General features: G+C 40.8%; 1 protein-coding gene across 1 annotated transcript in view; it reads right to left on the bottom strand.

Moving 5' to 3' along the window:
- Positions 1-3,985: 3,985 nt before the first annotated feature.
- Positions 3,986-14,715, bottom strand: part of FAM81B (family with sequence similarity 81 member B) — a gene marked incomplete at its 5' end in the record, with an annotated part of 84,715 nt that continues 73,985 nt past the window's right edge. Inside the window, 3 exon segments of the mRNA XM_081090255.1 lie at positions 3,986-4,295; positions 5,926-6,121; positions 7,478-7,613. Coding sequence (XP_080946381.1) covers positions 4,162-4,295; positions 5,926-6,121; positions 7,478-7,613 — 466 coding nt within the window. The 3' untranslated portion in view covers positions 3,986-4,161.

Here is a 14,715-nt window from a genome sequence, read left to right as displayed (position 1 = left end):
TGGTTACCTAATGTCTCTGTCTCTAACGTCTGTCTGGAGTATTAAATGAGTTCATCCAATGCTCAGAAATAGCTCAACAAATGTTTTCTTAATTCTTCCAATAATGTACAAGGTAGGTATTTTTATCCCCACATTTTTTAAATCCTCACCCAAGGATATTTTTTTTATTATTGATTTTAGAGAGAGAGGAAGGGGGGAGGGGAAGGAGAGAGAAACATTGATGTGAGAGAGAAACATCAGCTGCCTCCTGCATTCGACCCAACCAGGGATCAAACCCATAACGTAGGTATGTGTCCCGACTGGGAATCAAACCCACAATCTTTTGGGGTATGGGATGATGCTCTAACCAACTAAGTACCTGACCAGGGCACTGCCTCCCCTCCCCCATTTTAAGATGAGGAAACTAAGACTCTGAAAGAACATATCGAAGTCACAGATAGTGACTGGGTGGCCCTGGTTTTAAATTCAAGTCTTTCATACCTCAAGTCTCTTTCAAAACTTCCAAGCACAGAAGTTTAGTTTATTTTTCTGTTTTCTCAGTTTGTCTACTGGACTGTAAAAGAAAACCTGGTTTATGACATACTGCTGCGCACATCAGTTTTTACTCACACCATTTATCTTAGGTAAATACCTTCTGAAAATGAAGTCGCAGAACTCTGCCAAGGATGGAGGGGGTGTTATGGAAATTTAGTCCATGGAGTTAGAAAATTTCATAACTGCGTATTCAGAGAAAGATCTGAAATAACAGACCTTGACCACAAATGTGTGTGACTCGACTCTCCTGGGGAGGGAGATGCCAAGCTGGGTAGTGGCCAAAACCACCTAATATTTTTCCTGGCAATGGTCCTGCTTCTCCCGGGAGGGCTCGCTACCCTCTCTTTGTGGGAGGAGATGCCCTTGTTTTATGGCTTGGAAAGGCACTCAGGAAGGTATTACAACCATTGCCCGCTGAGTTGTGTGGTTTACCCAACTTTTCCAGTTTACAGGGTCAGTAGGTTTTAAAGTATCACTGGTAGAACTCCAAGTCGATTGTTGGCATCATCAGGTAGCAGAAACTCCCACGGAAGACTGACACCCTCAAACGCCGCTGCTCCCTCTCCAGTGCTGCCTCCACACGCTCACCTAGGGGCTTCACGGTTCCTTTTCGGCCTGTCCTTTCAGTGCTTGGTGTTCCCAGAGTTCTCCCCGAGTCTCGGTTGTTCACTGAAGTCTTCATGTCCCCTTCCTTCACTCAACCCCAGACCATCCCTTCCTCACTCATAACCCAACAAGCATTTCTGTGCTAAATCCTCAGTTCAAATCTTTCTCTCATGCTTCTGGTGTTTATCTCTCACTCACCACTAGACATATCCACTTAGACATCCCATAGGCACTTCAAAGTCAATTAGTTGAAAACTGAGCTCATTATCCTCTTCCTCCTGTATCACCTCCCTCCTTCCCCACCAGATTTGCTTCTCCCAGTGTCTGTAATTTATTCTTCACGTTACAACCAGAGAGAGCTCTCTAAAATGCAAATCTGCCTTCATCCTCCTATTGGAAATCCTTTAGAGCCTAGTCTGGGCTCTGAAGAAAAAGGTCCATGTTCTTCAACATGAGTTATAAGGCCTGTTGTGATAGACACCCCACCCCCACCTCCAACGCCACAGCCTTCTCTTTCACTGTTTACTTCTCCACTCCTCTTCCCCAACCTTCACCACACACACTTTACCCTCTGACCCTTACAGGGTACCCACCAACATTGCATACACACTGTAACAGCTGATAGCTCAATTTTGAAAATGAAAAGTATTTTAATAAACACTGCCCTTATTATATTCCAAGGGTGTGTATACAGTTTTGCGGACACCCTATCTTCCTGTGTGCCCTTCTCTTGGTCTCCAGGTCTTTGCTCAGGCTGCTCCATCTGAGCCCCCACGTCTACCGATATCTAGCCCCTTTCCCTGGGCTAATGCCTACATATACATTAGAGCTTTCCATTTAGATCCCTTTCTTGGGGAATCTGCCTGATTCCCCATGTTTATGCCAAATGACTCTTCCAGGTGTTCCCATTACACCCATTATGTGCCCACATATCTGGAAGCAGAGGTCCCCTTGCCAAGGTTACGAAAAACTTTGAGGTTAGAAATTATTCCTTGTTCTAGAGCAGTGATGGCGAGCCTTTTGAGCTCGGCATGTCAGCATTTTGAAAAACCCTAACTTAACTCTGGTGCCGTGTCACATATAGAAATTTTTTGATATTTGCAACCATAGTAAAACAAAGACTTATAGTTCTTATAGTTTTGATATTTATTTTATATATTTAATGCCATTTAACAAAGAAAAATCAACCAAAAAAAATGAGTTTGCGTGTCACCTCTGACACACGTGTCATAGGTTCGCCATCACTGTTCTAGAGAATAGTGCAGAACATGAACAGTCAATTTTATTGTTATCAATTTTACTGCCTAATACCAGGCTCTACATTTAACATATCTAGAAGTTATACATGACTCAATTTTGTAGGAAACTAATTAGTGTTTTTGAAGTGCTTTTAAATATAGCACCTAGATTAAATCATGCTGGATGTCATTCATGGGAATTGTTGTATTCTTTTTTTTTTTGAATGAGTTAGCTCTTAGTTGCTCATAATTCTGACACATATTGAGTAAAATGAATCAATATTACCTGCTACAAATACGGGGATTGCTAGAAAACAAAAATCTCTGTGTCAGAAGTCGCAAACTGACAGCCCATGGACTGTATCTATCCACAGACATTCCCTCCTAGTTTAGGAACTATAATTATCCCTCAATACCCTCGGGGTGGGAAGGGTGGGTTGGATCCACGACCACCCTCCTAGCCCCCCAGCCCTGAGGTTACTAAAATTCAAGGATACTCAAGTCCCTTAAATACAATGGTGTAGTATTTGCATATAACCTATATTTGCATATAGACTACAGTAGGGTATGCCTACACATTACTTTATTCTCATGGATTCAGCATAGTGATTGGTGCATGGAACATTCAAGTTTTGCTCTTTTGGAACATTTTGGGAAATTTCTTTTTTGGGGGGCTATTTTCCACCCATAGTTCAGTTGAATCCACCAATGCAAAACCCATGGATGTGGAGGGCCAACTGTTGTTAATGCTTATAAAGGCAGTGGTTCCATATTGTCAGGGGCAAGCTCCTCAGCCAGGGACTTGACTCTTCTGGGTGTGGGAAACGGAAAGAACAAGCGGGTACAAGCAGGCAAATGGGACATGCTTCATTACAAACAAAGCAACCAACAACAGGCTGGTCAGTGGCAACTTATAGACAAGCTCAAAACAAGCGCAAATAAAAGAAGCTTTGTGCCAAATGCAGAAAGGCACGCTTGCGCAGTGCATAGCTTGCCGGGTCCTTGCTTTTGCACCTGTGTATAGCAAATTAGCCTGGAACATCCTGACTAGGATTCCCACGCTCAGAGAGGCCTGTTGCCTCTAGACCAGTGGTTCTCAGCCTTGGCTGCACATTAGAATCACCTGGCAATCTTTTTAAAATCCTGATTTCTGGGTCTCATCCTCCGGAAATTCTGTTTCTTTGTTGCTAATGTTGTGGCCTCACCCCATAACAAACAAACAATTTCCAGAGGATGAGGCCCAGAAATCAGGATTTTAAAAAGATTGCCAGGTGATTCTAATGTGCAGCCAAGGCTGAGAACCACTGCTCTAGACAGGGCGCCCACGTCGATAAAACCCAGATTGCTGGTTTCTCTTGAAAAATGAAATCTGGGGCAGTAATGGATTATATATATGCTAATAATGACAAGGAACTGCATAGTGGCTATTCTTTTTAGACAGGGCGAGTGGTCTCCAATTTGCCACAGTTCTTGTCATTCTTTAATGTATTACACCTGCCCTACTTCACCCGGTTACATTATGTAGATTGCTCTTTTTTATTTGTAGGTAAATAAAAGTGCATGTATGTAAAAAATTCATTAAGTTTTTAATTAATAAATTAATGAAAACCTCAGAAAACTTCTTTGCTTTATTGGATTTTTTAATACAGTCATCTCCTTTAAAAAGGTGGTAAGAAATACAGAGGCAGAGGAAGCAATAAACATCTCAGATATTAACTTTCTTCTTCTCAGCTTTTACCAACAACCCACTCCATTGGCTGGTGAAAAAGAAGACTGGAAAGTTTCACACTTCCTGGAGATCAACTATCTTACGGTGTAATTTCTTTAGGTCTTTCTGTACTTTATGTATCTCTAAATCCATCTTTGTTTTCTGTATTTGTTGGAGGGAGGTGAGAGAGTCATGAATTGATTTAAAACCTGAAAGAAGGTATGAGTATACTTGAACAATGCATTGGAACGTTTGTTTTTCACAGAAGTTGTTAATCAGCAGTCCATAAATGATCATCTTTTAATTCAAAGCACATTACATTTTATTAAGACCAGTCTAAAAATGTGTAACCGTTTCTTGTATGTCATGAAGATGCATTAGCAATAGTGTTTCAACTTGTATCTGCTTCATTGTGGAATTTTAATTCAATTCCTTTCTTTTCTTCCCCCCAAATATATTGCAGAATGAAATGATTCTATATTTCAAGAGAGAAATTTAAAATAGCTTTTTTTCTGTATACTTTGACAAGAGATTTGGATGATCTCTCTCTCTCTCTTTTTTTTATTCTTGTTACCAAATTGAAGGTAAAGACTTTTGAAATCTCAGATGAGATTTTAAACTTTCTCTAACATCAACTTGTTTGAGGGACCTAAAGAGTGGCCACCGGCTGCTGCACACTCCCCTCCCCCAGGACTTTGTAGCTCTCATTAAAGTCTAATTTTTCATGGTCATTACCTACCAGATATCAAGCTTCTTGGGTATAGCCCATTTCTTATTCACCGGAGCCTTTCACATAATCATTTCTCAACACATTTTTATTAAAGGCATAAAGGAGCAAACCATTAATTCAGAGTCCCTGTTTTCTAAACTCCCACTTAATAACATGCAGAGATTGCAAACTCCTCTTGAGCTCATGCTGTGGTTGTACTACTGGAATGAATAAAATTAAACCTCTGGTAGTGAAGTAGGAAGCACGGCCCTAAAGAAGGGTCAGGTATGTTTGGGACATGATTTCTGGCCAGATATTTCATTATTCTGATTTGGCAGTGGGAGTTGGGGGTAGAGGTGGTGAGGGTCAGATTTCCAGGCAAAGAATTTCACTTATATGCCAGCCACATCTGGCTGAATGAGACCATGATGGTTTTCTATGATACCTTCAAGGCACCTCTAGACAGGATCAAAATTAGGTAGACTTGACATACACTTTTCTGAGATCTAGAGGACAGAAAATGAGTGGGGCTTTCTCTAATGAAACTTCTGGATCCTGGTAATTCCCTCAGAATTGTGGCTGGAGGCAGATGGCTGCTCCACAGCACCTATCCACGTCCTGGGCTTTGACAAATTAGATGAGCCTTTCAAATTAATGCTCTTTGAAGTTAGCTCAGCTTGACACTGCTGCCTCCTTAAGAAGAAAGACAGCCATTATTCCGGACACTGTTAATGTATCTTTTTTTCTTATGTCTAAATGTCAGGGCTCCGGCCTGACATCTGTCCAGGCTTATTACCTGCAAGTTCAAGGTGGGGCATTGGATTTAGGCTCCTTGTTTTATGATACACCCACAAGCCATGTCTTGATGATCCCCCAAGGACCTTCCAGGTCCAACAATTCTATGAGTCTCTGATCTCAGAGAGAGAAACAAAACAAAACAAACAAAAAACCCCCTCAATTTATATACCTTCCCATGAGATGTTGACATTCTATGGCATATTTAGAAAGTTGGGTTAAATACAAAAGGATGTCACTAATGACGCGATCAGTTGCCAGCCATTAGCGCAACATAGAAAACTTAGGGGTTGGCTAGGAAAGGGTTGTTGTTCTTAATCAAAGGTACCACTCACCTGATTGACATTCACTCTGCATTTTCTCTAATTCATCCCAGATGTGCTTTTCCAGTTGGCTCATCTTTTTACACAGTTTATTTTCTATGTGCTTAACTTTGCTTAGTGCTGCATCCTGTGTGTGTGCGTTAATGAAATTCTCTAATTTGCTTGAAAGCTGCAGTAATTTTTCTCCCATTTTATTTTCAGAGTTTTCCTAGAAAAGATAACACATGATAAAACTGCAAACAAGAAAATCTTTGCGGCTTTGTAGTTCAGCTTAGAGAATGTTTTTAACAATATCACTTTTCCATGTTAAACATGAACATTCGAACAAAGTTCCCGTGTATCTAAAACTATGTTCCCAAGTATGAGAGTTCATCCCTTTGTCTGGCCTGGATCCTTTGTAGTTTCTGCAATTCCCTCCATTATGGAGGAAAAGGAGAGAAAGAGCTGTGGCCTTGCTGAGACGCCTGGAGGATTTGGAATTTCAGTCTAGTGTTAAAGGAAGGCATTTTAGATTCTGCTTGACACGCTCCTGGGACCTGCTCCTAAATGTTAGAGGCCTTATGCCTGAGCATCACTTCTCCCGCAGACAGCCTTCAGCTAGATCAGTGATTCTCCACCCGCTGTCCATTAGAATCACCTGGACCACACCTACCCCCACATTCTGGTTAACTTGGTCTCTGATGGAGCCCCCAAAGGATCCAGGGGAAGAGAGCTCCAGGTGATGCTAATTAGCTTCTCTGCTCCTCCCTCTGCCCCGAGGGAATGTGGGAGCAGGAACGGGCTGGACTGACTGGCTTGGCCCCTTTGGTTCTCCTGCCTCAGGAAGTGGAGTCCAGAGCTTCTGCCTGCAGCTGATCCTGTGGCCACCCAGTGCCGTAGGACTGGTGGAGGCATCTGCCTGACTCAGGTAGGACAACTGCGGGCCCACCGGGCTGCAGGAGTGGCCGCGCATGGCTAAAGCCCTTCTACCCAAGTTCCAGAAACACCTGATTTGAAAGGCTTGCCAGACTGGCAGCCGCTGAGGACCCTGGTGGCCGGCGCTGCTCTCCTGTGGGCGCAGCAGCGTGGACACCCCGCTGGCCGGAGCGGGAGAAGGGAGCCCTGCGGTGGTGTCCCCCAGACTGCAGCCTCCTCCCCCCACAGCCCGGGGGTGGGGGGACGGGTGGTCTGCGCAAGGTCTGAGCTGGAAAAGGAGTTCGGAAAACCTTCCATCGGCTCAGGCTCTCGGGAGAGGTGAAACGGCTGGTCTCAGGTACAAGGTCTCAGGCTTCGCTGTGCTTAAGCATCGCCAGGGCGCTGGCGGGGAGGCCTTGCAAGGCCTGTCTGACGCCTGGGCTCTGCCTTGGGACCCGGAATCTGGGTTTTTAAACCGTCTTTTGGTCCCTTGACTAGCGGTAGAGCACTTTCTGAGCAGCAAACAGGAGGGGAAGACAGGCGTCTGGATTCCTAGCCTGGGGCCCCACAGAGCAGTACTGACACTCAGGAGAAGCGCCTGGGCCCGGGGGCACCCTGGCGGTGCTGACCAGGCAGCGGCCAGCAGCCCCCGGGCAGAAGGGCTCCTCACCTGTTTCTCCTGCAGGAGCTTCAGACAGGAGTTCATGTGGCCCAGCTGGTCCTTGTCGTATTTGATGAGCTGGCTTTCTGTCCTTTTTTGATTTTTCTCAACTTCCTCGTACAGATTATTTGCAAGTGAGTTCAGTCTAAGGGAAGAATTGTGTTATATTTTAGTAAGTACACTTTAGTGTTGAAGAAAATCTGTAGGTTGTTTTCTTTTGTGTGTGTGTGTTTTCAGATGATGAGGGCCAATGTGGGTAGCAAGTACTTAGGGGTGATGTGCGGCCGAGGGAGCACACTGTGGATCCTGGCTGAGCGCGTGTTCCGCCCGGCTGCTGCCAGTACCCTCCATGTGCCCTAAAACACAGGACACAGAAACCCGTGCCACCAGGCAGGTTCCTCCCGGAGCCCTGGGCCATGCGTGTGTCTGGAAGCAATACTTGGCTGAGGCACCTGGGCTGGGAGTAGGGCTTGCCAGCTTCTGTAAAGGGTCACAGTAAATAGCTTAGGCTTTGGAGTCGGTCTCTTTTGCAACCACTGAGCTCTTGCTGCTGCCATTGCAGCCAGAAAGCAGCCACGGATGACACAGATCGGCATGGCTTAGTTATAAACAAGAAACGAACAAAGGAGCATGCTTGTCGTCCATCTAACTTTACATATGCTGAAACAGAAATGTCTTATTCTCTTCACATGTCATTAATGTAATTTTTTATTTAAAATTTATTAGAAAGTGTGGGAAACAGTCTTAGCTGTGGGCACATTGGCTAGGGAACCACTGCTCTACCCAGGCCGCCAGGAGGCTGGGAGAGGAGCTGGGCCAGACAGGACCTTCATTGTTTAAATGAGCAGAGAAAAGGCGGAGGTAGGAAGGGGGAAGGGGGAAGGGAGAAGGAGCAGAGCCCCAAAGGACTTTGGGGAAGCAGAGTGTTCCTTGGTTGTCTTTTCTGTCTCGGGTGAAATCATCAGTAAAGTGCCCATTGCCACCCATGGGTCCCTGTGAGTGGATTCTTTCGGGGCAGGGCTTGAAGAGGTGCTGAGTTACTCATGGGGGGCACACACAGAAGAAATAGGCAAAGGTGCAAGAAGGGACTGCTGGCATCCGGGTGATGTGCCAGAGGGATATTAAATAACAGAGAATGGAGGATTTAAAAAAAAAAATGGAAGTGGCAAAAGGGTTGGAATCATATATCATCAATTTGAAAAGCTACTGTAGAGTGGCTGAGGGTGTGAACAGAAAGGGGAGCCACAACTGGAATGACTAGGAAATACAGGACTGAGAAGAGGTGGGATGAGGGATGGGGACTGGCGAGTGGGTCCTGTATGTGTTTTCTGCATGTGACTTGCTCTTGGTGAGATGTCAGTTTCAAATTCCCTTTTAGACTAGGCAAAATATCAGATGGGTAGGAATAATGCATGTTGATATTGGAAATATTCATATTACTGTGGCTTGAAATAATAGTTGCTTTAAGAAAAAATTTACACAGATAATTTAGTGTGTGATATTTATCAATGAAAATTGCTTAAAACATGCTGGACATATACTGCATGTATATGCCTCTCTAGCTCTCCTGAAAAAGACCTTAGAACAGGGGTGGGCAAACTTTTTGACTCAAGGGCCACAATGGGTTCTTAAACTGGACTGGAGGGCCGGAACAAAAGCATGGATGGAGTGTTTGTGTGAACTAATATAAATTCAAAGTAAACATCATTACATAAAAGGGCTCGGTCTTTTATTTCAATAGTTTTATTCATTTCGGCCCGCGGGCCGTAGTTTGCCCACGGCTGCCTTAGAACCTAGCTAAGTTCCATGAGGGCAAGGATTTTACTTTGTTCATGGCTGTGAACAATGGCTAGAATATAGAAAGTTCTCATAAAGAGTTGCTAAATAAATGAACAAATGAGTAATTTTTCCTCATTCAATACCTTTTATTAGGGCTGTTCACAAATAAATCATAGACTTGCCAAGCTATTTAAAGATCTAATCTTTGATTTTCATCTTTCCCTCCCTGTTTCTGTTGGAAATATTAATAGTGATGGTTAAGGAGGGGTTGTTAAATCCTCAGATAACCCAGAGGTAGCTTTACAATTGAGAATTCAGCCATCACTGCTCACCTTTAGTGTGAAAATAAAATGAAAGCATTTACTCTCATCACAGATACAATATTAAAATCCCTCTGAAAACCAATGTGCCCAAGTAATATCTCTGGAAGGGCATGCCAGTAATTGAAATTCTGAAATTTAAATAAAGCCATAAAGAATGAATCATTACTTATGATTCTTTCATTACAAGGTTTTGCCTGTGATTGGAGACTCATTTTCCTGGTAACAATCAGAAGTCAGACTCTGTTGGTAGTTTATGAAGGCATTATATAAATAGCATTCTCCTTGAAAGACAAAAAGGATAAAAGTTTATGTAACTCTTGTTCTTTCCTTAGACTTTTCCCTAACATAACGGACATGATTTACCATGTGGAAATGACTATTCTGTAATTGTAGAACTTACAGTTAAAGTCAACAAGATGAATTATCTTGGTTTTCACATTTTAGTTCCCAAGGCCTCTATTCCAGTGGTTACGGGGATATTTCTACTAGATGTAGACATATATACATAGATAGGTGGATAGATGTATGTATGTATAGATAGATATTTAGACAGATAGACAGACAGCTTTTTCTTTATTTGTTCTCAAAACACAAAAGTCCAATTTTTAAATTATGGTCAGAAACCTCACTAGGATAATGTTGGCTAGGTGTGTGTTTTTTTTTCCCCTTAATTTTTATACAGGTTAAAATACACACCAAAGGTAATTATAAGGGGGAAGTTACAAAAGAGTAAAAGAAAATGTAATGGGATCCATAGGCACTGCAGAGCCCAGGGCAGAGCTGTGTGGAGAGTGAATGAATGATGAGGGCAGAGTGTGAGGCTTGGAGCAAACATCCTAGTGATCACCCCGGTATGGTTGGCATACACAAATGAGGACATGTCAGAAGCAAGGAATTAATTTCCAGAAACAATTTTTCTGCTAAGTGTATACTTATGCACCTTAAAGTAATTTCTTATTAATATTCTGTGATTTCTTATTAGTACATTAATTAAAAAGTAAGTCCAACTCTGCTCTGATAGCAGACTTGTTTCCTGGTAATTATTCCAAATTGTACTTGAGCTTAAGTCCCAGTATGTTCACAACATCATACCTTTCTGGTTCCAAGCAGATGTGATCTTTTATTTCCCTAAATTTTCATACAGGATTAGTTTACTAATAAGGGGAATCATGAGATGGAAGCATCAAAGTTTAACAAAATTAACCTGAAATTTGTCATCAGACGCTGTTCTAGCTGCATGACTGGGTAAATTTCTTAATCTCTTTAATTATAAGTTTCCTCATCTTTGAAATGGGGTGGGACCCACTCTACAGAGTTGGGTGAACATTTCTGTCTGCTGATATATTTCATTTAACATTATCTTAACTTTTGTTTTACCTGTATTTAGCTTGTTACTATGCATTTTCTCCCCAATTGTATGTGGCTATGATTATGTCTTTGGATATTCCAAAACACATATTATAGGTGCTCAAAACGATTCATTCATTCATTCATTCATTTATTCATTCATTCATTGGCTTCTATTTGTGCTGAGGATACAAAGATGAATGAGACAAGTCCTTGCCTTGTAGTTTGTTAGCATTTTCAAAGTTGTACAATAAAATTCAAGTCTATGCATTTGTTTCATTGACCAAATACTGTTTCTTTTTTTTTAAATTATCTTTATTGTTGAAAGTATTACAGATGTCCGCCTTTTTCCCCAATGACCCTTTCTAGCCCTCGCCTGCATCCCTGCCCCAGGCCTTCACCACACTGTTATCTGTGTCCATGGGTTATGCATATATTAGTATGCATACAAGTTCTTTGGTTGATCTCTTCCCACCCACCCACCCCTGCCTTCCCTCTGAGATTCGACAGTCAAATACTATTTATTTTCTTATAAATCACTATCACCTAGACAGCATCAGCAGTAGGAGCCATGTAAACGAGTGACTGGTAGGTGCCGCCTCTGCCAAACCTGCACTAAGAGACAGCTGTGTTTCATGAGGGCCCAACTTGCTCTATAAGCACTAAGCTGTTGGCTTAGGTCATTACTTAGCTGACCATCTAAGACCCTTCTGGAAGAAAAGAGGCTCAATGCAGGGTTCGAATTACAGAGCCTGTGTGTCACCTTTGTTAGGTCTAGTGATCAGTGCCAAAGTCCCAGGAATTCACTAGCAAACCCTTAGACAATACTGTGACCTAAATTCAATATAAAATATATTTAGTTGACCATTAAACTTGAATTTGTTATTAAATTTTCTAAATGGGAAAATTAAATTTACCCTTCAATGTTATTAAAATGCTTTTAATCTCTTTGATCAGAAACACATTAAAAAAAGAAAAACAAATTTTATGCACCATCTACTTTGATTTGACAAGTGCTCTGATTGAAAAAAAATAAAAAAGAGGCCTATCTCTGTCTTACATTCTCATTGAGGAAAATGCATTTGCAATATATACCTTGGTTAAAGGTGAATATCCCTGATGTAAATGAACCCTATAAATTGATTTAAAAATGATAATCACAATACAAAATTTGACAAATGATAAGAATGGGTAATTCATAAAGAAAATTCAAATGGTGAAGAGAATGCAAATGAAACAGAAGATGCTATTTTCTATTCTTTAATTGGCAAATATTAAAAAGAGAGAAATTCCAGTGTTGGTAAGAATGTTGAGAATGATCTGCTCATACTCTGCTGGTGGGAGTATAAATTGGTACATTTTTATAAAAAGTGATAAATACTATCTTTGATCTGGGAATCTTGCCTGTAGAAACAAAAGCACCTATATCTAAGGTTATCTTAGGATATATATACATGATAATTTTCTGTTTGTTTATGGTAACCATAAATTGAAAAAATCTATCAATAAAATAAATGATTGAATTAATTATGGCATATCTGTAAGTTAAAATATTATGCAGTTTTGAAAAATAGTATTCATTGATCTAGAGAGATATCCAAGCTGTACTGGAAGAGAGTAAATTATTGAGTAATGTGTATAGAATTAATTTTTTTAAAAAAACATACTTTTGCCTGGCTAGTGTGGCTTAGTGGTTGAGCGTCGACCTATGAACTGATTCCAGGTCAGGGCACATGCCCAGGTATCAGGCTCAATCCCCAGTAGGGGGCCTGCAGGAGGCAGCTGATCAATGATTCTCTCTCATCATTGATGTTGCTATCTCTCCCTCTCCCTTCCTTTGCAAATCAATAAAAATATATTTAAAAACAAACAAAAAAACTCCATGCTTTCTCTCTATATATGAGTAATTTATATACATATAATATACATGTTATACATAAATATAAATACACACAAAATATCCTCTTTCTGTTATATACAGGGTGTCCCAAAAAGTGTATATACACTTAACAGATGATAGCTCAATTGATGCTTCTTTCTTTTCAGATTTAACCCATTGGAATGAATAATTATTCAAAGTGTGTATACATTTCTTGGGACATCTTGTATTTATATTAAAAAGGAAGAAGGTATGTTAGCATTGATTACATTAAGAAGCTGAAATGGTGAATTTTTATTTCATTTTTGTTTCATTGTGTTTGTTACAATGAATGCATATTACTTTTTTATTGTTTAAAGCAGGGGTCCTCAAACTTTTTAAACAGGGGGCTAGTTCACTGTCTCTCAGACCGTTGGAGGGCCAGACTATAGTTTTAAAAAAAAAAAACTATGAACAAATTCCTATGCATACTGCACATATCTTATTTTGAAGTAAAAAAACAAAACGGGAACAAATACAATATTTGTATTTGCATGTGGCCCGGAGGCCGTAGTTTGAGGACCCCTGGTTTAAAGTATTACATATGTCTCTTTTTTCCCTGATTGACACTCCCCCCCCCCCCACTCCCACCCCCCGGACAAGCCCCCACCAGTGTTCGTGTCCATTTCTTATGCTAATATGTATACATACAAGTCATTTGGTTGATCTCTTACCACCCCCTCCTACTCCCTGCCTTCTCTCTGAGGTTGGATGATCTGTTCAGTGTTTCTTTGTCTCTGGATCTACTTTTGCTCATCAGTTTATGTTGTTCATTATATCCCACATATGAGTGAGATCAAGTGATATTTATCTTTCTCCGACTGGCTTATTTCATTTAGCATAGTGTTCTCCAGTTTCATCCATGCTGTTGCAGATGGTAAGAGTTCCTTCTTTCTTACAGCAGCGTAGTATTCCATCGTGTAGATGTACCACAGTTTTTTAATCCACTCATCTGCTGATGGGCACTTAGGCTGTTTGAAAATCTTAGCTAATGTAAATTGTGCTACTATGAACATATGGGTGCATATGTCCTTTCTGATTGGTGTTTCTGGTTTCTTGGGATATATTCCCAGAAGTGGGATTACTGGGTTGAATGGGGTTACTTTTTAATTTAAAAATGATGGGAAAAAAGTTTAAATAAAAAAGAGTCAATTGTGTAATTGACTCATTAGAACTCATAGATATTTGCTGGGGAAAAAAATCTGGTTTATAAACTTACTATAACCTACAGTAATACTAATGAAATTTTAAAACTTCATTATTTCAAGTGAGAGATTCAAGTTTATGCTATTACAAAAACTGCCTACATTCAGATTTAACTACTTAGATTATTTGTCTATAAGTCAGTTTCCCACAAGACTAAAGACAGAAAAAGGACACAGCATCACCAGCACAGCAGTTAGCCCTAGATCCTAAACATTGCCTTTCCCCCCCTTTCCTAGTTGTTAATACACTTCATCTCTTTAAGCCAGTCTTCCATTTCAGATTGTAAGTCCCATTCTCCCCCAGTAAAGTCAGTTCATAAACTGTACTTCTAGAAATGGTTTACTTTTCTTTGGTCATTTTTCTCTATCTTAATTCACAGCTAAATGAATTAGATGAAGCACCACACAGATATTTATTGAGCATTATCATTGTGCTAGGTCTTAAGAACATAATATGCTTTTTTTGAGTCTGAATAAAGTGGGTGTTTTCTCTTTATTCAAGACATTTTCTTCTCTGAGCTTTAGTTATGAGTACTGTTCCTAGGACACATTTCCCAATTTAACATCTCTAAAATTGGGAGGTGTCTTAAAGTTAGGTGTACTATGGTTTAATTGTTAGCTTCATGTCACAGAGGTGCAAAACTATATGGTACATCTATAGTCAGTGGCATGTAG

Source organism: Myotis nattereri, assembly GCF_964212035.1.
Source record: "Myotis nattereri genome assembly, chromosome: 4".
Taxonomy (NCBI): Eukaryota; Metazoa; Chordata; class Mammalia; order Chiroptera; family Vespertilionidae; genus Myotis; species Myotis nattereri.
This window is presented reverse-complemented; position numbering and strand designations above follow the sequence as displayed.